The sequence below is a fragment of the Mustela erminea genome, chromosome 16 (genome assembly GCF_009829155.1).
Source record: "Mustela erminea isolate mMusErm1 chromosome 16, mMusErm1.Pri, whole genome shotgun sequence".
Classification (NCBI taxonomy): Eukaryota; Metazoa; Chordata; class Mammalia; order Carnivora; family Mustelidae; genus Mustela; species Mustela erminea.
In genome coordinates, this window is record NC_045629.1 from 51470504 (window position 1) to 51497942 (window position 27439).

Sequence of the window (27439 nt, forward strand, 5' to 3'; positions counted from 1 at the left end):
AGGAACACACTGGAAAAGAAAAAATCAATTTGATCTAAAAAGAATCTAATGCACAGTGTTAAAATAATTTCCTTATGAAAATCCTAGACTTCAGTGACCATTTTTAGTTACCAATTCTTAGCCTTTCTTTGGGAAAGTAAAAGCTAATGAACTGATCACTGAGTCATAAATTTACCTCTCAGGACTGGTCTTAGGTAGAATGTGGGAAGACAAATTTCAGAGGAATCCAGTACCCTTGGGTGTGGGCTTTCTCTACCTTGTAAATATCTAGTGCTATTTCAGTGAAGCACTGAGTTGATTGTAGTTTAAATGCATTTTTAGTCTGTTATCTTATATGAATAATTTACTTTAGCTTATAAATGTTTAAAATTTAATATACATAGTTATTTTAGTAGTTATTTTTAGGTAGATTGGATACATAACTCCCCCACAATTCTTTTATCTGCTCCTTTAAGCAATAAATAAATTCATTTGTAAGGCTTTTAAAATACATTTATAAAACTATACATTTTTATTTAAAATATTTATGTCTGCAGTTTATATTAAGGAAGAATTTAAAAAAATAAAGAGGAAATCGATTTATCTTCAGTAAAACAAATGTAACTGTGTTTAATATAGCACTTTAAGTATTTTAAAAGCTTCAATATCAATATTAATAAAAATATGCAGAGAACTCGAGGACTAAATCATGGAATCATTAAAACAATAGTAGAGTTTTAATATCAGTCCTTTATTCAGAACAAGTGATTCAACATCTTTTTTTTGTGTCCACTTAATTTAAATGTATAATTCCAAGTAGCAAGGCACTAACCTTTTCTATGTAGCAAACCTCATTTTTAATTTTTATATGGCCACAAATTGTAGAGAGAAATTCTTTTCATAGTACAGTGCACTCAGTTGTGCAAACTTATCTTTTTAGGGTCAAAGAAGAGCACAAACCACAACCGACACAGTAAGTAAATGTATTAAGAGTGCAGTAGGCTTGATTTCTGTACCTTTGCCATATTCTGCTTTCTGCACCTTGGATGGTATTAGCTTACACTAATACTGGATAGGCTGCAGCTAGTGTGTCTTCTGCTTTCTGACTCTCTGGCTTGTAAGAGAGCTGCCTGCAGCTTCTTACTTCATCCACATGTTGACTGGATGTAGTTTTTTGCTGCCTGCTTGGGGACTGGTTAAGTGTTCAATCTTAATTTCCCTACATTCTGACTGCCTGGTGGTAATTGGAGCTCACATTTCCATTGGCTGTAGCTTTTGTGCCTGTGTCTCTTTATTATTATGGTTAAGAAAACATTTGACCTACATTGTTATTCAGTCACATTATTTGCTTATTTAAACAGGTGGTTTCCCTTTAGTGGGATCACTGAACTGGTAAATAACGTTCTTCAGCCCCAGCAAAAACAACAAAATGAAAAGGAGCCCCAGACGTAAGTAAGCTGATCTGTATAGACTAAATATTATCTCTGATAGCATAACATACTGAAGAGTATGTATTAAAATGCGGCCCTTGGAATATTATTCCTCAGAAACTAAAATTGTTAGGTTATGAGTTTGATACTTTCATCTTTAATTATCATGGAACTCTAAAAAGAAAACAGGATAATTTATAGGGTAGTAAAAGTGAAAAGAAGTAGTTCTCCCCTCAGTTTTAGTATGGATAATGTAAATTATATTTACCCAATAAAACATCTTTCTCCATTTATGTAATATATTCTAAAGTGTGTTTCTTTAAAAAATAATTCAGAGGACATTAAGAAATATTAACCCCCCCCCCCCAATTCAGCCTTTGGTCAAATAGTTTTAGAAAGGTTCTTTTAAAAAAAGGTCAAGCAGTTTTCTTTATTGTAATACTTCTGAGGGTCTAAAAGTGCTCTGAAGGGGTTAGGACATTCAATGTTTACTAAACATATTTGACCACTGAGTCCTGCTTTCACTGAACATTTCATTAAGTTATCAACATAATTTGGGAAACATAGCAATTTATTCTCACAGTGGCCTGAAACATTAAAAAAGAGTCAATTCCATTTATTTCAGTTGTTAGTAAAATAGAAAATAGTCTTTAAAAAATTGTTCACCCATCTCTTTTTAACTCCGTGCCAGTAATATTATTTATATTTTGAAGTGTAAGTAACTTTGAGAATGTGAGAAAGATTTTATATATTTAAATTCTAATCTGTCCATGATAACTGTCATCTACTCCAACATGCTCTTACTGCTCAGCCTCTATGCTTTTTTAAAGTGGGAGCTCTGGTTGTGGAGAAGATGGTTTGCTTGTAGGGATGGACAGATTGAGAAGTGACATGAACTCTAGGAGAGGATGAGAATGACTACCTTAGGAGCGAGCCCCAAGATGAAACAGAGAAACTTTCATGTTTGCTTTTAATGCAAACTAGGGGATAAATGTCTTTTTGTCTTGTGATGGCTGAGGGTTATCTGCTCATTCATTTTATATTATGTCGTGTGCATTTTATTTTAAATTTTGTCAGCGCTTTAATTTCAACCTACCTAAGATTAAGTTGTGGTATACTGTTTCTAATAGTTTAGAGTAGTGCCCTTTACCCCTATCTGCAGATATGTTCCAAGACCCCCAGTGGGTGCCTGAAATAGCAGATGGCACATAATCCCTATTTTTACTTTTTTTTTTTGTACATACATACATATGATACATATGATATGTATATATGATGAAGTTTGATTTATGCATTAGGTACAGTAAGAGATAAATAACTAATAATAAAGTGGAACAATTATAATATACTCTAATAAAAGTTATATTACTTTGGATTCTCTCTCTCAAGATATCATGTACAATATTCACTCTTCTTGTGATGATGGGAGATGATTAAGTGCCTACATGATGAAATAAAGTGAGGAGAATGACACAGGTCCTAGGACATAGTGTTAGGCTACCATTGACCATTGACCTGTTATGGCAGGAGGATCATCTTCTTCCAGGCCCCAGTGTATCCCAGGTCACTGAAAGCACTGAAAGTGAAACTGAGGCTGAGGCATGGGGGGTGGGGTTCTACTGTCTATGTAGGTCTAAAATGGGAACTGTTGAAGTATTTAATCTAGGTGAAGTCAAGACCATTTTTGTCCTATCTACTATTTTATCTTTGGCATCTAGTAGAATGCCTGATCTGTAGGAGGAACTCGGCAAACCTTTCTTGTTCACAACTGATTTTACATGTTTTATCCTTTTATGGCACAAGAATTCTTATGGTATAAGAATGTGCTTCAAGAAATAGAAATGAATTTAGTAAACTCTTTTCTAATAAAAAATCGTGTTAAAATGGCATACCTTGTCATTATTTTGCTTATTTTCTCTAAGGCACTGAAATGTCATAGAATAGTAAAATTACTATCAAAATATAATTAGATGCAAATTTGCCTCTGTGTTAGATGACTTTCGTTATGTATCTTATTTGTAAGTTTCAGAAAGTAATAAAGATTAACTTACATTACTTAGTAGATTATAGTGGCCATTAAATAAAATAGATATTTGGTTATTAGCTTTAAAAAGTTAGACACTTAAAAATGTCTAATTATTGAAATAAAGTGACTTTTTTTTAAAAAAGATTTTATTTATTTGGCAGAGATCACAAGTAGGCAGAGAGGCAGGCAGAGAGAGAGAGGAAGAGAAGCAGGCTCCCTGCTGAGCAGAGAGCCTGACGCGGGGCTCGATCCCAGGACCCTGCGATCATGACCTGAGCCGAAGGTAGAGGCTTTAACCCACTGAGCCACCCAGGCGCCCCTGAAATAAAGTGACTTTTGATTGGCATAAACGAAGATCAAAGCAAACTTGAAAAGAAATAGCTTTACTTCAATAATAAATATAATTCAGTTTGCTTGGATTTTTGGATAGGAAGATGGTAGGAGAAAAGACTAGTACTTTTGGATGTTTTAAAAATTAATTCTTATTTAATGGGTGCTATTTCCTTTAAACTATCTTAAGCAACTCATTCTTCTTGTTCATCTGCGATTTATGCAATTTTAAAAATTCAGAATCAGGGACACCTGGGTGGCTCAGTCGGTTGAGTGTCCAACTCTTGATTTTAGCTCAGGTCTTGATCTCAGGGTTGTGAGTTCAAGTCTCACATTGGGCTCCACACTGGACATGGAGCCACTAACAAAATAAATTGAGAATTAATAGAGTCTCTCAATAGTTAGATTTTTCATCTCACATTCCTGTTATGCTGAGGATTTTTGGTATATAATTTTCTAGGTGTTTTCTTTCTGTCTTTCTGATCCCAAACCCAGAATACTTATAAATCCTCTCTTTAATTCATCTGTGCTCTAAGACTTCTTTCTGAGTCATCTCATTTTTTTCTCTCTTGACTACCATTTGAATGGGATAACTTCCTCCGCTTACTGAATTCTAGGTATTCATTTAATATATAAAAAATAGGACTTATGTCTCTCATACTCCATATAGATATTTTCATAGTAGAATAACTAAGTATTCTATCAGATAGCATTAAAAGTCTAATATTTCCTGAATTGTAATTTCATTCTAATGAATTTACACAAATCCCATTTTGTGGTTATTCAAAGCTATAATAATGTAGGTTTCTTGAATCTGTATTTTCAGAGCTTATTTATTTCATAGTTCTTTAATATAATGGGATATTTACTAATTTTGATATTGGTGATTCATGTGAAACTGTAGATATAAGTAGAACAGTGTGTCCAATTTTGACTTTCTATAAATTTTAAGGCATAGAAGATCAGTTGAGCCATTTGTGTCAGTTGTCAGCTCACTCAGCCTTTGCAAAAATTCCTTAATATATAAATTAAATAATTTTACTTTTTGTTTTCTTTTCTTTCTTTTCTTTCTCTCTCTCTCCCCTTCCTTCCTTCCTTCTACTATTTTTTGCCTCAGCATCAAAATGAGGGAAAGTTTCTCTAAAGACACTATACTATAGGTTATATGTAAAGTGTAAAACAAGTACCTGGATAATTAAGAATGGGCATACTGGGAAAAAAACTGTTAAGTTCTTTGGAATGCAACTGTTAACTTAACTTTGCATTCCCAATACCTAGCATAATAGCAAAGGTAAGTTAGAAAGTTTTAAAATACAGATGAATTAAATCAGTCAATTGGATTAGTTTGTTTTGAATTTTTCATGTAATAACAGTTTTATTCATGTTGGGACATAATAAAAATTACACTTTTGAAAAACTAGGAAAATCTAAAATTTTAATCATTAGAATCAAATGGCCATTTAATATAGTAATCCTCTTTGATTGTGAGGTCTTTTAATAGGAAAAAATGCTAAGAGAAAGTGTTTTTTTAAGCATAGGGAACATCATGTGTTGAAGTTTTTAAGTAGCGAAGGGTTTGAGAGACAAGGAAGACCAATGTGTCTATAATATAGTGTTTAAGATGGGAGTATGGCGGGAGATGAGATTCCAGAAGTAGGACTCAGATAGGGTAGTGTTTTATAGAGAATGATAAGTGTGAGTCTCAGTAAAAAGGATGATAATTGGAAACTTTTAAACATGGGATTGACTTGAGTTAATTTAAATGTGAATATCAGCCTGGCTGCTCTATGAGTAGAATGAATGAGAACAGAAGTGGATAGAGCAATGAGGAGGCTTTTATGAAAGACTTTGCTAGAAATGATGATGACTTGGACCAAATTGATTAGAGTGAAGATGGAGAGGAGTGGATTGGGGGATATATTTGGAGGTTGAAATGACAGGATTATTTTTAGTGTAGTAGATTTGGAAAAAGTTATTAAGGAAGAGAAAAGAGCCAAAGATGACTGCCAGATTTCTGATAGGAAGAACTAATTAGGTGGTGATGCCATTAACTCTGATCAAGATGGGGAAAGGATGAATAGGTTAAGACTCGCAACTAAAATAAAAGTTACAGATTTTTTATGCTTCAGATGTTATAAATAGCCAACTTTGAAGGAGAGATAGGGATTGGCTAGAGTTACAACTTTTGGTGTTAAATCTAGATGAATAGATAAGATAACTTAGAGAGTGTATGGAGAAGAGCAGATAAGAAGGTCCCTGACTGAGCCCTGAAGAATTCTAACGCCGTGCAGGGTACTAGGAATCCAGAGATAAAAGGACCGTGGTTCCTGCTCTCACAAATATTTCACATTCACGTGTGAAAAAGACATGCTGATGAACAATGAAAAAAATATTGTGGTGATTTTCTGGTTTCGTCTTTGACATGGAGAGAGTTTGGAAGTTGTTACTCTTATCCTTGCAACAAGAAAAGGCTGAACAAATTGAAAATCAACAACTCTTCTAAGATTTATCACATAATTGAAATCACAGAGCAAATCATTCCCCTGACAGTTGGAGGGAGAGGCGAGGAAAGAGGACAACTGCTGACTGGGAACAGAAACTCTTGGAGCTAGGTAGGATCTGGTAGGAAAACTTAAACTATAACTAATGGAACTCAGACTGAAGGCTGAGTGCACTGACTTAAGAGTTAAAAATTCCTAGGAGCCCAGCCTTAGGGGAACAACCTTCTCGACCTCCCCAGTTTTGTGAGGAACCTCACCAGGTTCTCAAGGTGAAGGTCAGTGAACAATTCTCTTGTACCTTCAGCAGAGGAGGGTAAAACTAATCGTTTTGAAATATGCTCAGAACTTTTTGTTCTCAAGGGATATTACTTTACCTAGCCAACAGGAGAGAAGGGATATACCCAATTGCAGTCCCCTCTAGCCTTCCCATCTTGCTGAAAGGTGATTGTGAAGATCATAGCCTAGGGACACTAACACTGAGACTTATCTATAGGATGATAGAATGCTTCTCTTCTAAGTGGCAGTTCAGGGTTTCTATCTTGTTGGTAAGCCACCTGGAACACATAGCTACCAGATTTCTGCATCAGAGGAAGAGAACAGATGGAGAAAGGAGAATTTAGTAAACTAATAGAGGTCGGTCACTTTTGCTCACAGCTCATTCCCCAAACCTGTCAGAAGGCTCTTAACTAATTATGAGGAAGTCTAGAAAGTCTTTCCATGTGATCATGAAGATAGGTGACTCTATATAATGAGCAATAGTACATCTGCTGCAGTTAGTTTACATTTGATTTTCATTTATTGCAATGAGATGGAAATTTCAGGATGCCCAATGTTAAAGATTTGCTACTAAAGGAAAGATAATGACAATTTTAGGCCCTGCTCCTGGTGTTGTTGATTCTGTTGAAACTGCTGTAATGACTTGGTAGCAAGGTTGAATTTCTTTCTTTCTTTCTTTCTTTCTTTCTTTCTTTTTTTTTTTTTAAGATTTTATTTATTTATTTGACAGAGATTACAAATAGGCAGAGAGGCAGGCAGAGAGAGAGAGAGAGAGGAAGGGAAGCAGGCTCCCTGCTGAGCAGAGAGCCTGATGTGGGGCTCGATTCCAGGACTCTGGGATCAGGACCCGAGCTGAAGGCAGAGGCTTTAACCCACTGAGCCACCCAGGTGCCCCGCAAGGTTGAATATTTGTAGGACTGAAGGTTAGGGTTAATAACGTGAAGAAAATTCCAGTATAAAAATGCTCCAGAAGGAGGGATATTTACTGCATGTAGTGTTTCCAAGAACATCTATTACATATTAATAGTGGGATTATAGGGAGATTTTCACAAAATACATGAAAGTATATGAGAAACCATTAGTTGATCATTAGATACCAAAACATAATAATAACTAAGACAAAGAATAAACAAAATAATTTTTAGAAAGGAGAAGTAGAGATACCAGAAAATCATTCTTCTTTTCTTAGATGGAAGCTGTCGATATTGGTTAGTTATCTGCCTGATCTAAGAGTCACTGATCAGCTGTTTCAATCCCAAGATCATTTGCTTCTGGAGGAATATTATGAGCCTCCTACTTAAGATCCCCTGATGGAACAGATTTCCAACAGTCCAGGCAAAATTATTTATGTCTTTTTAGGTGTAAAACATGAATCCATGGATCAACATTTTGAGGCTTTTACTGAAGTGCTAATTGTCAGCATGGCTTGTTACAGTCTTCCTTAAGACTCCGGGGTACTTTTTCTCTCCTGTCTCCTCCAGAAGACTGAATTTCTCAGTTTCAGGTCATAGAGAGCGTCTTAGAAGAAAGTTTTAGAGACTGCTTATACCTGTTGATGAGCGTATCACTTGATTCTTTTGCTGTACTTAATCATGTTAACTTGAAATAGAACTGAGTCTAGAGTCAGAGGTGAAATTTCTAAACGCATGGGCAGCCTGTTATTAAGTCATAAGGGAGAGATGATGGATCTCAAAAAAAGTTGATTTTTCTTTTTTTGAAACAAATAACAATGGAAATTAGAAGTTCCTTGAATATATAGTTAATTTGATTTTCCTTTCAAAATTCTGCTGTGTGTGTGGGGGTGCCTGGGTAGCTCAGCTGGGTTAAGTGTCTGCTTTTGGCTCAGGTCATGATCCCTGGGTCCTGGGATTGGGTCCCACATTGGGCTCCCAGCTCAGTGGGGAGTCTCCTTCTCCCTCTCCTTCTGCCCCTCCCCTCTGCTCATGCTCTTTCTCTCTCTTGCTCACTCTCTCTCAAATAAATAAAATCTTCTAAAAATTTTTTAAAAAAGTAAAAAGTTTAATGGAGGCAACAGGGTGGCTCAGTCAGTTAAGAATCTGACTTTTGATTCTGGCTCAGGTCTTGATCTCAGAGCTGTGAGATCGAGTTTGCTTCATGTTCTGCGCTGGGCATAGAGCCCGTCTAGGATTCCTTCTCTCCTTTTTCCTCTGTCCTACCGCCTGCTGCTCCCATGAGCATGTGCATGCTGTTCTTTCTCGAAAAGACAAAAGAAACAAACAAACAAACACGCAAACAAAAAGCCTTCTTGGTCTATCTGCTTTTTCTGAAGATTGAGAATGATATGGGTGAAGATGTTTTCACGTAAGCTGTATGCTTCTTATTGGTGCTTGACTGGTCAAAGCACTTGACGAGCAGTTGTCAGATAGTGAGGCAGTTCCTGCAATGGTGAGTTTCCAGGTCTGACATAGATGTTCTTTAGTCTAGTCTAAAATTGACTGCATCAGTCATGTACCTTTGAACCACCTTAAATTCCTTGTGGCTCAAGAAAGAGATAAATAAATAATAATTATGAATGATAGATATGCTTATTCAGAAAATGCATTTAGAAAAATTGATACAAGTTGCAAAGTGCTTATTGCCAAATAAAGTTTTTATTAAAACATAACATAGGTAGTGAAAAGTGCACAAATGGAAAATCGGCAACTCATTGAATTGCCAGAACATATTTTGAAACCATTACTGAGTGCAAGAAGCAGAACATTACCAGCCCTCCAGTATCTCTTTCTCATACTCCCCTCTAGGGAAGATTACTTCCCACCCCAAAGGGTAACCTTATCCTTTTATCTGGTACCATAGACTTTTTTTTTTAAGACTTTATTTTTTTGACAGACAGAGATCACAAGTAGGTAGAGAGGCAGGCTGAGAGAGAGAAGGGGAAGCAGGCTCCTTGCTGAGCACAGAGCCTGACGTGGGGATCGATCCCAGGACTCTGAGATCATGACCTGAGCCGAAGGCAGACACTTAACTCACTGAGCCACCCAGGTGCACCACCATAGATTATATATATATAATATATATATAATATATATAATATATATGTAAATATATAAAAAATATATAAATACACATATATATTTATATATTATATATTTACATATATAAAAATATGTATACTTATATATTTTATATATTTACATATATAAAATATATATTTAGATTTTACACAAATGGAATCATGTGGTATTATTCTATTGGATCTGTGTTATTTTGTTTAACATATTTGTGAGATTCACCTAAATGATTGCATGTCATTGTATTTCATTCATTCTCCTGGCCTTATGGTGCTCTAGTATTTGAATATACGATAATTTTTTAATCTGTTTAACTACTGATAAACATTTGGGATTTTTCTACTTTTTGGTTATTGTGACTAGTGCTGCTATATATATATTCTGATGCCATTTTTTCCCCCCTGTTACTCTGGAGGAGAATTTTCTAGTTATTTGTGAAAATGAAGTACTAAAGCTATTTTAAAATATTTTCAAGTAATGAAGGTAGTTATTATGTCAGGGTCGTTACTCTCTAGTTTCCCGTTGATTTATTTGGTGCTGTTTCTTGAGTACGTCCTACTGTTTGATGTTTTGGTGGTTTTGCATCTGGCCAAGAAAGGGTGAAAAGGCATTCCAGGCAGAGGAACTGTACATAAGATGATATGAACTGATTTGCACTTTGTAACAAACATTAGTGTTAAAATAATCACTTAGGGAGCTTTGTAGAAGTTCAGAAGAAATATCTGCCAAGGGTCTGGGATGGCCAGCTATGTGGCATATGTTTATTCTTTTATCATAAAAGGACATAAATTCTTTCTCTTAACTAATTAGTAATACAGTAGTTTTCATATTTCTTTTTTTAAGCTTCCATCTATTGAAGAAGTCTATTTTATACTATAACCCAATATATACATACTACATACAAATATTAATATAAAATAGAAACAAGATTTGCATGAAATGCTTACTTGCACTCTTTCCAATGCTCTGATCTATTTTATTAAAAAATTGTGAGTCTTGGCCAGCTAAATGGATTTGTGCCTAGTGTTAGGTTGCACTCTGCAGTTTGGAAAGGTGCATGACTACACTTAATAATATTGTTCCAAAACTGCATACCATGAACTTGTAGAAAGCACTATGTCAGATTCATTCTCTGATAACAATCAGTGTTAAAATGATATTTATTTATTTATTAAAAGATTTTATTTATTTGAGAGAGAGAGAGCGAGCATGAAAGGGGCAAGGGGCAGAGGGAGAAGCCGGCTCCCTGATGAGCAGGGAGCCTGATGTGGGACTTGATCCTGAGACTCCAGGATCATGACCTGAGCCGAAGGCAGTTGCTTAACCAACTGAGCCACCCAGGTCCCCTAAAATGATATTTATTTTAATGCTTCAGTTTTGTTAATAACCAAGTCCTATGTCAAGGTTAGCATTTCACAGATTTGGACTGTTAAAGAAAAGCTTTATAAATATCATTTCAATTTAAGCCTTAGAATAATAATCATAGTTAAGAAGAGTGATGATACAGAAATATAGTTTCATATTTGATTAATCCAATACATAGTTTTACTTCCTCCAAAGATAAAAAAGATAGACACTGAGACAATATTAAAAAATTGTACTGTAGGTAATGTAGAGCATGGGGAACAGGTGCTTCTTCCATAAAGAAAGGAGCCAACCAAGTTCAAGTCCAGACATAACACATAAAGGGGAAGAAAGAATGGAGAAGATTTGAGCTAGGTTCTCTTCGTATGTTATCTCATAGTAACTCTGAAATCTACATTAAAATCCCACCTGTCAGATGAAGACTAAGCTAAGTAATTTTCCAGCAGTCTCATACAGCTAATAGGAAGTGGAATCAGGACTTAGACCATGATTAAAGAAAAATCTTTATTTTTTCCTGCCATAGACTTCCTTGAAATACTGAATTTTTCTTGCTTATTTAAAATACCTTAACTCAGGGCGCCTGGGTGGCTCAGTTGGTTAAGTGGACTGCCTTTGGCTCAGGTCATAATCCTGGAGTCCTGGGATCGAGTCCCACATCAGGCTCCCTGCTTGGCAAGGGTCTGCTTCTCCTGATGGCCTCTCTCCTCTCATGCTCTCTCTCTCGTGACCTCTCTCTCATCTCTCATTCTCTGTCTCTCTCTCAAATAAATAAATACAATCTTTAAAAAAATAAAATACCTCAACTCAATTTTAAATAAGACACAAATAATAACCTAGGATGTGTCACGGACATAGTGCTGGGCAAAAGATGAGTGGTCCTAGACAGATAATATATATAAGAATAATTACAATATAATATATTGTTTAGAAGTGTAACCTAAGAGCAAGTGTTTGATTCTGCCAGGTGGTGGGGAAGACAGGGTTGCTGGAATCTGAACTGGGTCTTGAATGCTGAAAAAGAGTGTACTAAGTTAAAAAAAAAAAAAAAGTAAATTATAGTCTAGTGGATGGAACAGCCCCTGCAACAGTGTGAAAGAGCTTGCTGTGTTTGGAGAGCTGTAGGAGAACATTGTTGTTCTAGTGTAAATGTTATAGTAGTATTCAGATATCTTGGTTGCTAGCAAGGGAAATAGCATTATGCTACTAGATCATGCCATAGTTCAAGGTTTACAGTTATCTACATCAATCTGAGACTGAGTATGATAAACAGCACAAATTGCAAAAAACGTAAACAATGTGATCAGAGTTTTCTTTTTCAATGATGAGCAAATAGTATTTTACCCAGGAACTGTATCTTTAAAAAAGTGTTTTACTTTCTAATGCCTTTTCCAAAGAAGTAATTTACTTTGGTTAAGCAGAAAGAACTTGAAGGTCAGATACCTATAATGGTCTTAAAATGTTTCTTCTATTTATCGTTTTTGTTTTCCCTCAGAATTGAATTTGTTAAATACTTTTCTTTAAGAAACACATTTCAGATTAACAGGGAAATCCATTTTCCTCTTGACGCCAGAAAGGGATATCTGCATATTCAAGATGAACCATTTCCTATTGTCAATAATAAGCTATGAGCATACTTCTACTTATTTTAAATCAGTTTCTTTCCTTTTTTTTTTTTTTTTAAGATTATTTATTTATTTATTTGACAGGCAGAGATCACAAGTAGGCAGAGAGGCAGGCACAGTGAGAGAGAGAGGTGCTGAGCAGAGAGCCCGGCACAGTGCTCTATCCCAGGATCCTGGGATCATGACCTGAGCCAAAGGCAGGGGCTTTAACCCACTCAGCCACCCAGGCGCCCCTAAATCTCAGTTTCTAACATCAAGATGATTTTATCTTGTGAATGAAATAATCATTTCAATCCAAAGATTCCCTATCTGGTGATTATATAAGTTTTTTTATTGTTGTTGTTGTTTAAGAAATAGACCTTCTGAATTTCATTGCCTTTTGGATTATTGGTTATAGTGGCATCATGAAACAGAAGCAAAGTTATTCATACTAAAGATATATAATAAAGATAAAAGTTAATATTATTTAACAAGCTTCATGTAAATTAATATTTAACAAGCCTCATGTATTTTAATATAAAGAGTGTTTCAGTGTGGGGTGTGTGTGTGTGTGTGTGTGTGTGTGTAATAGTTACAAATTGTTTTGGAGAAGTATTTTTAGCCTGCAGGGTGTGAGCCAAATATCTGATTTATTTGAGTTAGTTTTACAATATTTCTCAGCATTCTCTTACTGATTTCTATAACTTGTGATGTGGCACACTAAGTTAGATATTAAATAGTATGGGAAATTATTCTTAGTAAGGAAGTCAGGATATTCTCATCCAAGCTGCCTCACCAGCTTCTATTCTATCTTTCTTCCTCTTCTTTTCTTATACATAGTTTATGCCAAGACAATACTTTCAACTTCCTGAATTCTCCATCTGTTTTCATGCTTTGCATATTTCAAGTTGAATCATTCTCCATTTTCTGCTGATCACAATTTTGCATATCCTTCAAGTCCAGGATGTGCAGGATATATAAAAACTAAAACTTCTCTGAAGTCATAGAAGTCGTCTAAAAAGTCATGCCAACACCAGTCACAATTAATGGCTCTTTTCCTTGTGGTCCAGCACTATTTTTCTTACATGTTTATTTAGTGTATGTATCATTTTGCTTTGTATTACATAGCTTATTTATGTTCACTCCTGTCTGTACCTGTTCGTTTGTGTGTATCTTACTGATGACAGAATTGGTTCATATTCAACTTTATATTATATTTTTGCTCCATCACTTGTGAAAGAGTGCACACATAGTACACGTTTGTTTATTCACGATTAATTCAAACATTTGGTAAATATTTATTAAGAACTTGGCTATGGGGCATGCATCATGCCTATCAGTGGGATAAAATGGACATAAGAAACAGAAAAAACAATTCTCATGAATTATATTTTCTAATTAGAGAGACATTAATCAAAAATAATATATATAAATAAAAGGAGGGATGTGGAAATACAATATAGTATAGCACTTGGAATATTTAATGGAGGGATTTGACATAATCAGAGATGCTAAGGGATATCTTTCCAATGAAGTGGTGTCGAAGTGAGGTAAGAATAGTGAGGAGTTATGGAAGTGACGAGTACAAAGCATCATGGTTACATTGGCTTCATGAAATTATTGGGGAACTTGCTTTTACTTTTCTTATGAAACAACATATAAAACATGAGAGTATCTCAGAGATCTTTTTTTTTTTTTTAAATCTAAAGATTTTATTTATTAATTTGACAGAGATCACAAGTAGACAGAGACACAGGCAGAGAGGAGGCAGAGAGGAGGAAGCAGGCCCCCTGCCGAGCAGAGAGCCCGATGTGGGGCTCAATCCCAGGACTCTGAGATCATGACCCGAGCCGAAGGCAGAGGATTAACCCACTGAGCCACCCAGGCGCCCCTCTCAGAGATCCTTGATCTAGTTGTTATATGGATGCTTTGACAAGATGGTGAATCCTATAGGCTCTATCTCAAAATAATGTTTTTAAATGCATAGGATATAATGCAAGCAAAATATAATTAGGGAGCCAACTAATTGAAACATAGGTCTGTCTATAGGCTCCTTGGGGCGTGTATTATTAGTTAACGTGAAAAAACTTTAGTTAAAATAATTCATTTGTAAAGTGGCTACTATTTCTTGAAGACTGGCAATAAATGGCACTCCTTGTGTTAGTAGGAGGGAAGACAGAACATTGTAAAGATGTCAGGTTTCCTAAAACTAATCTATAAATGTAATGCAGTTTTAGTAGAAATTCTACCAAGATTTTTAAGAGAATGGAATAAAAGGATTAAAACACTTAGTTGGAAGAAATACATTTATAAATAGAAAAACAATTTTATTTTAAAGATTTTATTTATTTTCAGAAAGAGAGGAGAGCACAAGCAGAAGGAGCAGAAGGCAGAAACAGGCAGAGGGAGAAGCAGGCTCCCTACTGAGGAAGGAGCCTGACATGGGACTAGATCCCAGGGTTCTGGGGTCATGGCCTTAGCTAAAGGCAGCTGCTGAACCGACTGAGCCACCCAGGCATCCCAGGAAAGGAATTTTCAAAAAGAAAAACAAAGAGGAGGATTCATTTTGCAGATATCAAAATGAGTTAAAAAACCCAAGTAATATATATTTGGGAATATGTGGTGTTCCTTTTTTTTTTTTTCCTGAGATTATCCTTCTAGTAATAGGAAATTGCTTTATTTTGAGTTGTTACAACATGAAAAGCCCAGGATTTTTTTTAGTTTGAATTACAAAAGTACTTCTTGGCAAAGACACATTACCCTGAAAGGACCTCAAACAAACATAACTATACCTTAGAGATTACCTGACTGGAACCTATGAAAGGGGAGATAAAGAAATTCAGCATCAGTCTGGAAATTCCTGGGGCTATGAACTCACGATGGCTAGTGTTGTAAGTTGTGGTAAACAAACCTTTTCAAGATTACTTCAGGAGCCCCCTGGGTCACTCAGTTGGTTAAGTGTCTAGCTCTTGGTTTTGGCTCAGGTCCTGATCTCAGGATCATGAGATCAAGTCCCACATTGGACTCTGTGCTCAGTGTGAAGTCTCCTTAAGATTCTCCTTCTCTTGATGTCCCTCCCCACATGCTTTCTCTCTCTCTTTCAAATAAATAAATCTTAAAAAAAAAGATTACTTTTAAAAAGGGGTAATGTAAATGGTTAGCTTGTGAAGAGCGTGAAAACATACATATGAGTTGAGTGAGAAAATAGTATATCCAACAAAAACATTTGGCTGGGTATAAAATTACTGGAAATAGCAGCATTTCCAGGAACTGGGGGGTTGAAAAGTTCAACTTTTCAAATAACTCAGAAAGTGAAGAAAATTTGCTTTGGAAAACACTGAGTTAGTTCACTGAGTTGCTTTAGTGATGATAGAGACATTGATTCAGAAAATACACATGAAAATTTGGGTAAAATAGGGGCACATAGCCATCTCTGTCAGTATAGTATGTGATTCTTGATCTCAGGGTTATAAGTTCAAGTCCCACATTAGTCGTAGAGATCCCTTAAAAATAAAATCTTTAAAAATTTTGTATAAAATAGCTTTATAAAATAAGAAGGTGGAAAAAAGCGCAGTATTTCTAAATTGATATCTTATTGTATATGTCTTTTAAATATTCATTTGTAATAAAAGTTTTAAAATAAAGTATATCTTTGACTCCTTTGTCTGTATCCAGGATCTATAAAATGTGGCCTATGGGTCAAATTCTGCCTGCTCACCTGCCTGTTTCTATAAATAAAGTTTTATTGGAACGCAGTTAAACTTACTTTTTGTTGTGTTATGTATGACCACTTCCATATCACAAGGGCAGAGTTGAGTAGTTGTCACAGAGTTGAGTAGTTGAGGCCCTATGACCTGCAAGAAATATCTGTCTGGCTCTTAAAAAAAAGTTTGCTGACCTCTGATTTATATTGCTGGAAAATTATATATTCAAACTTACACATTTAAGACCTTTTAGACCTTTTATTCTCTTTGGAATTTGGTTCTGACAGTGTTGTTCTGGAGTAGGAACAAACACAAAAACCAATGAAATAAAAAACAGAATCTGTAAATAGACCTATGCACACATGGGAACTTAGTATCTGATAGATTGCCATCACGAATAAGTAGAAGAAAGGATGGACTATTTAATGGTGCTGGGAAAATGCAATCTCTATATGGAGAAGATTGAAATTAAATTCTTCTATCACATCACATATAAAAATAAACTTCAGATCGATTAAAAGCCTAAATTTGAGAGGCAAAATTATAAAGCTATTAGGAGAAACTGTAGAATTTTTTTGTGACTGACTTAGGGATAAGTAAGAATTTTTTTATAGCTAGCCACTGAAACCACAAACCATGAAGAAAGAAATTGGTATATTTGACTACATCAAGATTAAAGATTTCTGTTTAACAAAGGACACCATGTACACGATTAACAATCAATTGTCAGACCAGGATATTTGTTTTGTTTAACTTAGAAATGATTAACATATAGTCTATATAGGATACTACTGCAAATCAGCAAGGAAAATACAGGAAATCCAACAGAGTATTGGTAAAGAATGGAGTGAATAGATAGTTCATAGGAGGGGCTGAACTTCATAGAAGTCAGACAGACATGAACTGGAAAAAAACCCCAAACAACCCACAAAAACACATCAGTTCATTTCTATTAAAGCTGCAAAAATTTTATAAGTTAAGTAATATCACACATTGGCACAAACAAGAAGACACTGAAACCTTCATACCCTTCTTGTGGGGATGCTAACTGGGTTAAGCCACTTGGGAAAGCAGTTCAGAAATATTTAGTGAACTTGACTATGTGTACTCTATTCCTGCGTATATACCCCAGAGAAAACCATACAGGCTTACTTCAGAGATATTGTGGATTCAGTTCTAGACCATTGCAATAAAGTGAAAGTGGAAATATAGTGAGTCGAATGAAGTTTTTGGTTTCCAAGTGCATATAAAAGTTACATGCGTGCCTACTGTAGTCTATAGTGTGCAGCAGCATTCTGTCTAAAAAAATGTATCTGTCTTAATTAAACATACTTTATTGCTAGGCATGCCTGGACGGCTCAGTCGGTTAAGTTTCTGTCTTCAGCACAGGTTCTGATCAAGCCCCACATCACACTCCCTGCTGGGTTGGGAGTCTGAATCTCCCTCTCCCTCTGCTTGCCATTCCGCCTGCTTGTGCTATCTTATTCTGTCTCTCAAATAAATAAATAAATCTTAAAAAATAATATTTTATTGCTAAAGAATACTATCTCATTACTGATTACCAGTCACCATAGTATAATAATAATGAGAAAGTTAGAAATATCGAGGGAACTGCCAAAATGGCACTGAAACATAGAAGTGAGCAAATGCTGTTGAAGTGGCTGATAGACTTGCTCAGTGGAGGGTTGCCACAAACCTTCAACTTGTAAAATAGCCGGTGTCTGCAAAGTGCAATAAAGTGAAGCACAATAAAGTGAGGTTTGCCTGTATGTGGGTTTATAAATATATCATTACAGAAATATGTATAATAATAAATGATAAAGGGCCAACTTTAAAAAAATACATTGAGTAAAATGTGATTTATGTAAACAGAACATTATACATCCATTAAAATGCATGAACTAGGGCGCCTGGGTGGCTCAGTGGGTTAAACCACTGCCTTCGGCTCAGGTCATGATCTCAGGTCCTGGGATCGAGTCCCACATCAGGCTCTCTGCTCAGCAGGGAGCCTGCTTCCTCCTCTCTCTCTGCCTGCCTCTCTGCCTACTTGTGATCTCTCTCTCTGTCAAATAAATAAATAAAATCTTTAAAAAAAAATGCATGAACTAGATGCAAAACCTGTAGTGGTTAAAAGCATGGATTCTGAAGCAACTCTGAATTTGGATCTGGCTTTAACGACTTACCACCTATAAGACCATGAGCAAGACAGTTTCTTTAAAGAATAGGAATGAAAATAGGAATAATAATAATAATAATAGTACCTATTTCCCTGATACACCATAAACACCCTGTGCATTAGCTATAGTTTATTTAGATTTAAATATAAAAAAGTAAAGTTGAATGGCAAATAAAAGAAGCAGAAACAAGTAAATGGCACAATGCCATTTATGTAAGTTGATAAGACTGGTTACCCGATGGAAGAGAAATCACACTGGGGAAGGGAAAAAGAATTAATTAAAATAGGAGCCAGATATGGATATGTACTACCAAGCTTATGATCAATTCTGTTCTGGATACCCAAGGTTTATTTTTTATTTTTTTAAAGATTTTATTTATTTATTTGACACAGAGAGAGAGAGAGATCACAAGTTGGCAGAGAGGCAGGCAGAGAGAGAGGAGGAAGCAGGCTCACTGCTGAGCAGAGAGCCCGATGCAGGGCTCGATCCCAGGACCCTGAGATCATGACCTGAGCTGAAGGCAGAGGCTTAACCCACTGAGCCACCCAGGTGCCCCTGGATACCTAAGGTTTAAAAGAAGTGAAAGAAAGAAAGAAAGAAAGGGAGGGAGTGCGTGCATTGCAATCCATTTCAGGTGGAAACAAGAGCATGTATAAAGTGCAAAGACCAGTAATGAGATGCACAATGTTGAATCTAAAGGTTGAAAGAAGGCCAGAATGGCATTAACAGAATGAGGGTAAAGAATCTGTGTAAAACATGAGGTTGAAGAGGGAATGTATGCTAGAACATTGAGGGCTTTGCAAGTCTTCATAAGAAGTGTTTTCTTTTTATTTAAGAGCAATGAGAAGCCAGTAGAGTATTTTAAACAGTGTCTTTTAGGAAAGCTAAGTTTTCCTGTAGTGTACACAACAGATTGAGGGAGAGAAGTGTGGAAGTAAGGAGCCTCCCTAGGAGATCAGGTGGGCATGGATGGTAACAAGGCCTATGGCGTTCACAGAGGATATTATAGAGACAAGTGGAAGGATTCAAGACACATATAGGAAGTAAAACTGAAAGGACTTGGTGATAGATAAATTATGCAGGTGAGGGAGAAGGAGAGTTCTAGAACAATTCTAGATTTCAGGCCATATAATTGAATGGTAGCACCACTTACTGAAATAGGGAACACTTCGGAGGGAATCTGGTTTGCGTAGGACAATGATGGTTTCAGTTTTATACATATTGCATTTGAGGTGGCATTGAGATCTCCAAATAGAGATGTTGAGTAGGCAATTGAATTTTAAAGCTCAGAGGAGAAGTCTGAGCTGGACATTTACATTTATAAGTAATTTATAGATAAGTGGAAATTGAAGCCTTGGAGAGGGGATAAGACTGCCTTAAAAGACACCATAGAATGAAAAGAGAAGAGGGCCCGAGTCTTGACCTTCAAGGGAGAAAGAAAATGAAAGGCCGCAGATCCAGGAAAACAAGGAGAGCATTGTGAAAGCCAACAGGTAGTGAACATAGTCGAACATAATTTCAAATATCGTTAGAACTCAGTAAGATACAGAGTAAACATTTTGCTCACTAATTTTAGGAACAGGGAGACTATTGATGAACTTTGTGAGAATTAGTAAGTAGACCGGAAACTAGATTAGGCTGGTTGAAGAATGGGGTAAGGAAGCAGATAGAGAATTTTTTAAAAAATTTATAAATGGGAAGGGAGAGAGATGCTCTTCTCAGCAAGGAATCTGAATCTCCTGTTTAGCTCCTTAATCTGCCTGTACACCATTACTACTGCTACTTTTTTTTTTTTTTCAAGATTTTATTTGTTCATTTGAGAGAGAGCAGGACGGAGAAGGAGAATCTGCAGCAGAAATCACATGGAGCATAGAGCCCTATGTGGGGCTCTATCTAGGACCATGAGATCAGGACCTGAGCTGAATCTAAGAGTCAGATGCTTAACCGACTGAGCCACTTGGGTGCCCCTGTACAGCACCCCTTGTGCGTATAGTAGTTTTTCACGTTATAGGACTGGAAGGATGCACACCCCACATCTCTCTAAATCTTCTCTTGTTACCTCAAACTGTTGTCATCAAGTCCTCCCTGGATTGCATCTCCTTCATCTCTTTTCTCCCCACAGCTGGGACCGTTGGCTTGCATCCTGCAGCCTTACTGGATGTCTCTTGGATTTCTGTAGTTCTCTGGAAGAGGGTTTCAAATAGTTCTTTAAATAGTTCTTCGGGATGCACGATTCCTAACTTTGTGACTAAGAGGATGGGCCTTCTCCTCTTGGGTGAAATGTGGCTTCCACTTCTCCACTGAGACATTCTGTTTTAGCACAGTTCACTTAAGCAGACTGCTTTTTTGTTTTAGTGTGCCTTGGTAATTCGCCTCGTATTCCCATGCCTTTAGAACTGAAATAGAAACTTTGTGGGTTCTCATATTCCTTTTCCACGCTGGGTTCAGCCATTTCCTGAGAGGAAGGTCAAGCATCATAAGTGTATCAGCAGGTGTTCAATAGAAATGTACAATATATCTCACACATGGAAAGAGAATTCTTCTACATGGTACAGGGCTCATCCAGTGGTCTGCTTGAACTCATGCCTGCGCTGGTACACTTTTTATGGTTAGTGGTGCTTGTTTTGTGTTAGCAGAGCTTCCCTCTTGGTGGAAGATAATCAGGGAAAAAACAGTTGAGTGCATTATCTGAAGTTACAGAAAAAGTTAAACTGGCATAGCTGTTTAAGTGTACTGTTATTAGGTATGAAGAGGGAAGTATGTGTTTATAATTAAGTTGATATAGTGGACTCACTCATAGAGTTCTATTTTTAATCTAACTACTGACTTTAGGTTAGCACTTTGAAACTAGCTTTCTTTAAAATCAAGGTTTTTGAGATGTAATTTATTTACAGTAAAATTCACCCCTTTGAGGGATCTACTTAAGTGAATTCTGAAAAAAACATAGTTATGTATCTACTCCCATAAACAAGACATAGAACATTTCTTTTACCCCCAAAACTTCCTTGTGTATATTTGTATTTCATTCCCTTGCTCTGCCACAGTCCCTAGCAACCATTGGTCTGTCCTCATAACTTTGCCTTTTCTAGACTGTCATATAAATGAACTCATAGAAGTGGGCAAAATGGCCCATAGATCAAATATGGCCTACTGGCTGTTTTTTTTAAGTGGTGAGTTAAGAATGATTTTTACATTTTAAAATCATAAAAAAAATTAATGATAACATTTTGTGACTGTAAAAATTACATGAAATTAAAATTTTGTGTTTATAAATAACATTTTGCTGGAACACAGCCATGCTTATTCATTTAGCATGTTGCCAATGGCTGCTTTCTGGATCATACCTTTTATATCCTATTGAAGAAATTCTTGCCTAGCCTATCTAAGAAGTCTTTGTTTAACTCAAGCTCATGATTTCCTGCAGGTTTTTTTTCTAGGAGTTTTAAGGTTTTGGTCATTAGATTTAGTTCTGTAATCTGTTGATTGCAGTTATATAATACATTGAGTTAATTTTTGAATAAGGTGTAAAGTATGAATTGAGGTTTATTTTTGTAACACATGGATTTCCAATTACTTTTTTTGCACATGAATTTCTCATTGCTTAAAAGATTATTCTTTTTTTTTCTTTTTTCCTTTTTTATTAACATATAATGTATTATTTGTTTCAGGGGTACAGGTCTGTGAATCATCAGTCTTACACAATTCACAGCACTCACCATAGCACATACCCTCCCCAATATCCATCACTCCATCACCCAGCCACCCTATGCCCCCTGCCCTCCCTGTAGCTCTCAAGTTTGTTTCCTGAGATTAAGAGTCTCTTATGGTTTGTCTACCTCCCTAGTCCCATTTTATTTCATTTTTCCCTTCCTTCCCACCACAAACCCCGCCCTGCCTCTCAAATTCCTCATATCAGAGAGATCATATAATAATTGTCTTTCTCTGATTGACTTATTTCACTTAACATAATACCCTCTGTTCCACCCACATCATTGCAAGTGGCAAGAGTTTGGGTTTTTTGGTGACTGCATAGTATTCCATTGTATATATATACGACATCTTTATCCATTCATTTGTTGATGAACATCTAGGTTCTTTCCATCATTTGGCTATTGTGGACATTGCTGCTATAAACATTGAGGTGCGTGTGCCACTTTGGATCACTACGTTTGTATCTTTAGGGTAAATACCCAGTAGCATGATTGCTGGGTAGTGGTAGCTCTATTTTCAACTTTAAAAGATTATTCTTTCTCCATTAAATTTTCTTGACACCTTTAAAAAAAATTAATGACCATTTAAGTATTGGGCTATTTTGGACTCTCTTCTGTTCCATTGTTATGTGTTTATCCTTTGTTAATACTGTGTTTGACTTGATTACTTCTGTAGCTTTTATAATAAGTCTTAAAATCAGGTGGCATGCGTCCTGCAACTTCTTTTTCAAAATATTTGCCTATTGTAGGAATTTTGTTTTTCTACATAAATTTTAGTGTTAGCTTATCAATTTCTTCAAAAAAATCATGCTGAGTTTTTGATTGAGATAACATTGAATCGAGAGATCAATTTGGAAAGAATTGATATCTTAACAGTATAATGTTTCCTCATTGATGAATACGGTATATTTCTTCTGTTACTTAGATCTCCTTTGATTCTTTTAATCAGTATTTTATAGTTTTCATATCAATCATTTTATAAGTAATCAATATTTTATAGTATTTTAAAAACCTGTATATATTTTGTTCAAATTATACCTGAGTGTTTTCTTTCTTCTGTTTTTTGATGCCATTGCAGACTACTTTTTAAAATTTTGATTTCCAATTATGCAATGCTAGTATATAAAAATACAAGTTTTGGGGATATGCTTAGTTTGTATCTTGTGACCTTGCTAAAGCACGTTTATTATAGTAGATTTTTTTGTAGTTTCTTTAGGATTTCATATATAGATAATTATGCCATCTACACACAACTTTTTTTCTCCCCCTTTCTAATCTCTATGTTTTCTATTGTTTTAATGCACTAGCTAGGACTTCCAGTTCAATGTTGATTATGGGTAGTGAGAGAGAACTCCTTGCCTTTTTCTTGACTTTAGAGGGAAACTATTAAATCTTTCACAATACAGTATGATATTAGCTGTAGGCTAATTGAGGTGTAGGCTGTTGTAACCCTTATTGCATTCAGAAAGTTTCTATGTGTTCCTAGTTTGCTGAGTCAAGTGCTTTCTCAGTATATTTTGACATAATTATACGATTTTTTTCCCCATTATTCTGTTAATATGGTGATTCAATTGCTTGAATTTAAAATGTGGAATCAACCTTGCATTCCCAGGACAAGCCTGGTACACCTGTTTGTGATGTATTATTCTTAATATATTTCTGGATTTGGCTTGATAATGTTGTGTGAGGATTTTTCATCTTCCCATGAGGAATATTGGCTATAATTTTCCATTATATATGTATATATTTTTATTTATTTGACAGAGATCATGAGTAGGCAGAGAGACAGGCAGAGAGAGAGGGGGAAGCAGGCTTCCCGCTGAGCGGAGAGCCTGATGTGGGGCTCGATCCTAGGACCCTGAGATCATGACCTGAGCCGAAGGTGGAGACTTTAACCCACTGAGCCACCCAGGCACCCCCCCCCATTATATTTTTATATGGTTTTGGTATCACAATAATGTTGGCCTTAGGAAATTAGTAAGGAAGTGGTCCCTTGTTTTCTATTTTCTGGAAGAGATTATGTAATATTGTGTTATTTCTTCCTTAAATGTTTGGTGGAAAGCATCGATAAAATCAGTGAGCATGAGAGGTTTTTTGTTTTTTTTTTTTTTTTTTTAGGTTTTAAACTAGGAATTAAATTTCTTTAACACGTATGGACTTGTCAGTCTTTCTGTTTCTTCTTGAGTGAGGTGTGCCAGTTTCAGTCTTTCAAGGAAATAGTCTATTTTATTATAGTCTATTTCTTATGTAAGCTACAGAATTTATGAGCAGAGAATTGTTAATAGTTTTCTCTTGTAATCTGTTGCATTTAATTCTGAGTAACTGTGGAGTCTGTAGTGATGTTCCCTCTATCGTTCTTGCTCTAGGTAATTTTTATCTTCTCCCCCCCCAACAATTTTGTTTGAAGGTTTATTGATTTTATTGTTTTTGTTTTGTTTTGTTTTGTTTTTGTTTTTTTGGTTTAAAGAAGCAGCATTTGGTTTCATGGATTTCTTCTATAGTTTTAAAAACTTTTTTTTAAAAATGATTTCTTTGGTTTTAATTTTCTCTTTTTTTGGAAATGTCTTTGAGACTTTTTTCCTTTTAGTATAAGTGTTTATTTTTATGTGTTCAGTTTTCTATATGATACTTTGAAGGAATATCATGCTCCTTCTGCCTAAGAACTTACTTTAAATTCCTATGGTTAATGTCTTCTGACAATAAATTCTTTCAACATTTCTTTGTCTGAGAAGTCTTTATTTTCCTTTTCCTTTTATTTAAAAGATTTTATTTATTTATTTGACAGAGATCACAAGCAGAGAGGCAGGCAGAGAGAGAGGAAGGGAAGCAGTCTCCCTGCCGAACAGAGAGCCCAATGCAGGGCTCGATCCCAGGACCCTGAAATCATGACCTGAGCTGAAGGCAGAGGCTTTAACCCACTGAGCCACCCAGGCGCCTCTTCCCTTTATTTTTTGAAACATAATTTCATTGCGCATGGGATCTTGGGGTGACAGTTTTATTCTGTCAGTCCTCATAGAGATTTTACTCCAGAGTTGTCTAGCTTCCATGGTTTCTGAAAGATGATCTTCTGTAATTTTTATCATTGGTTCTATACATATAATATATCATTTTTCTCTGGCTGCTTTCATAGTTTTCTTTGGGTTTTAGCAGTTTGACTATGATGAGTCTAGGTGTGTATGGATTTGGTGTTTGTTCTACAAAGGCTTCTTTGAGGTTCATGTGTCTGTGATTTGGTAACTTTCATTAATTTTGGAAAGTTCATGGCCATTATACCTTCAAATATTTCCTCTGTTCTGTTTGCTCCTTCTTTTGGGACACCAATTTCACGTGTTAGATCAATTTAGCTCTTGGATGCTCTGTTTGTTTTTTTCTTCCCTTCTCCAACTCTTTTTTGTTTGTTTGGATATTTTTTATTGACTTATTTCAAGTTTACTAATTTTTTCCTTAGTTTTTTCAAGTGTATCCCTTAGCCCATCAAAGAAATTCTTCATCTCTGATGCCATGTTTTCTATTTCCAGCATTTTCATATGACTCTTATACTTTGTATCTTTCTGCCTCAGTACCCCGTCTGTTCATATTTGTTGTCCCCCTTTTTCTGTGAATCTTTTACCTTAATAATTATAGTCATTTTCAAGTGTGCCTGATGACTTCAGTAAGTCCATCAATCTTGTCATCTCTGAATCTAATTACATTAATTATTTTATCTCTTGGCGATGGGTTGTTTATTCCTTGCTATTTTCCTCTGAGTCTCGTGGTTTTGAATTATATTTATGCCTTAAAGTCATGCCTTTTCTGTCAGACTGTTAGTGTTGGAAATTAAGTCATCATCAGGTCAGAAGTTCAGATAGGTTTGGATTTTGTTGTTGCCATCATTATCTTTAGTGCATCACAGTCTTCAAATTCCTCCCAATTCCTCCAGTAGGCTACTGCTGCATTGTATTTAGGAAGAATGCAGGAGTATCAGAAGTTTTTTTCAGTGTTTTGCTACCCCTTCAGCCATTTCCATCTACTTACTCCATAGAGGCATCTCTCCGTATGCTTTTGCTGCCCCTCCACTCTGCCCCCTGGAGTAAATGATTGATGCTTATTTCTTGATTCTAAGTTTGTGGCAGGGGCAAGGGTGTTTTGTTAAGTTTTCCTGCCCTTCATCGTTGATAGGACCTGTTGATCTGGGCCTTATGGATGAGGTTTGCTCAGAGTTCTTGGGCCCTTCTTCCCATAGAAGTAAATCTGCCTTGTATCTCTGATAGGTTTGGGACAGGAATTTCCATCTCTTCCCTAGATATGAAAGGCCTTTGATTTGAGCAAAGGTTGTTGGCTGAAGATGGTTTCCTGTCCCTCTCTCATGGGCAGAGGTTTTTTCCCTTTAACCTTTTCCTTAGCTGCAGTAGATGCCTTTGCCATGGGGATGACAGAATTTCCTTCTCCCTGTGGCTTATAGCTTTGACATTTTTAGGAGAGATGGTCTGGGGAATTGGGCCTGTACTCCAGCAGCCACTAGTTAACTCTTTTACACCTACACATGTGTACCCCTGAAGAGTTGTTTGTTCTTATGCCTTGCTCCCAATCTTCTTCATAAGTGACCAGTAGAGGCCTGCAGAAAAGTGCTTCTGGGTGAATGTGGGTTTTCCTTGAGTCTGGGCCTCTAGCTATTCCAAACTGTATGTTAGCCCACCCTAGGCCTTTTACAATTTGTTAAAATTTTAACTAATTTCCTCTTCCCTGCTTGTAGGGTGGCCCCTCTTTCTCCTCTTCTGCTCTGCAAATGATGAAACAGTGTATTTCGTTTCTCTTTGGAGGGGCTTGCTGCTCTTTGGAGTTCAGATTTTTTGCCTTATATCTTCAACTCTCTGATGGGCTCAAGAAAAGTTACGATTTTATAGATTATTTAGCCTTTTGTCATTTTTAGGTTGGGAGTGACATCATTTACAGCTTTGAAAATCTTAAGCAGAGTTAATTTAAAACATTTTAAATTTTCCTTTATGAAGATAATGTAAGTGAAAATTTTTATCACGATTTATTTTTAAAGAGTAAATAATACCTTTTTCTAGGCATCTTTTCCCTCATTTTGGGGGTTTTGTTTTTAAGATAAAAACTGGCCTTTGTTTGCACAGCCTTATTTGCTAGCCTTCTAATCTTTCACAATGTTTTTAAAGCCAGTTAATATCCAGACTGTTGAACAGATTTAAACAATTAATGAGAGCACTCATCCAGTGTTTTCCCCTCTGTTTGGATTCTTAAGAGCACTCCAACTGAGAGTTGTCTCAAAGATTTGAAGTTCATAGGTTTTGGCTATACTGTGTAAGTC

General features: G+C 36.0%; 1 protein-coding gene across 27 annotated transcripts in view; it reads left to right on the forward strand.

Moving 5' to 3' along the window:
• The window catches only part of RIMS2 (regulating synaptic membrane exocytosis 2), a 594152-nt gene that overhangs the window by 95071 nt on the left and 471642 nt on the right, over positions 1 to 27439 (forward strand). For 12 of the 27 annotated variants that reach the window (XM_032316364.1, XM_032316365.1, XM_032316367.1 and 9 more), the window contains exons 2-3: positions 920 to 952; positions 1341 to 1427. The exons of the other annotated variants lie outside the window; for them this stretch is intronic. In XM_032316364.1, the coding sequence (XP_032172255.1) occupies positions 920 to 952; positions 1341 to 1427 (120 nt within the window). The remainder of the gene's footprint in view (positions 1 to 919; positions 953 to 1340; positions 1428 to 27439) is intronic. 27 annotated transcript variants of the gene reach the window in all.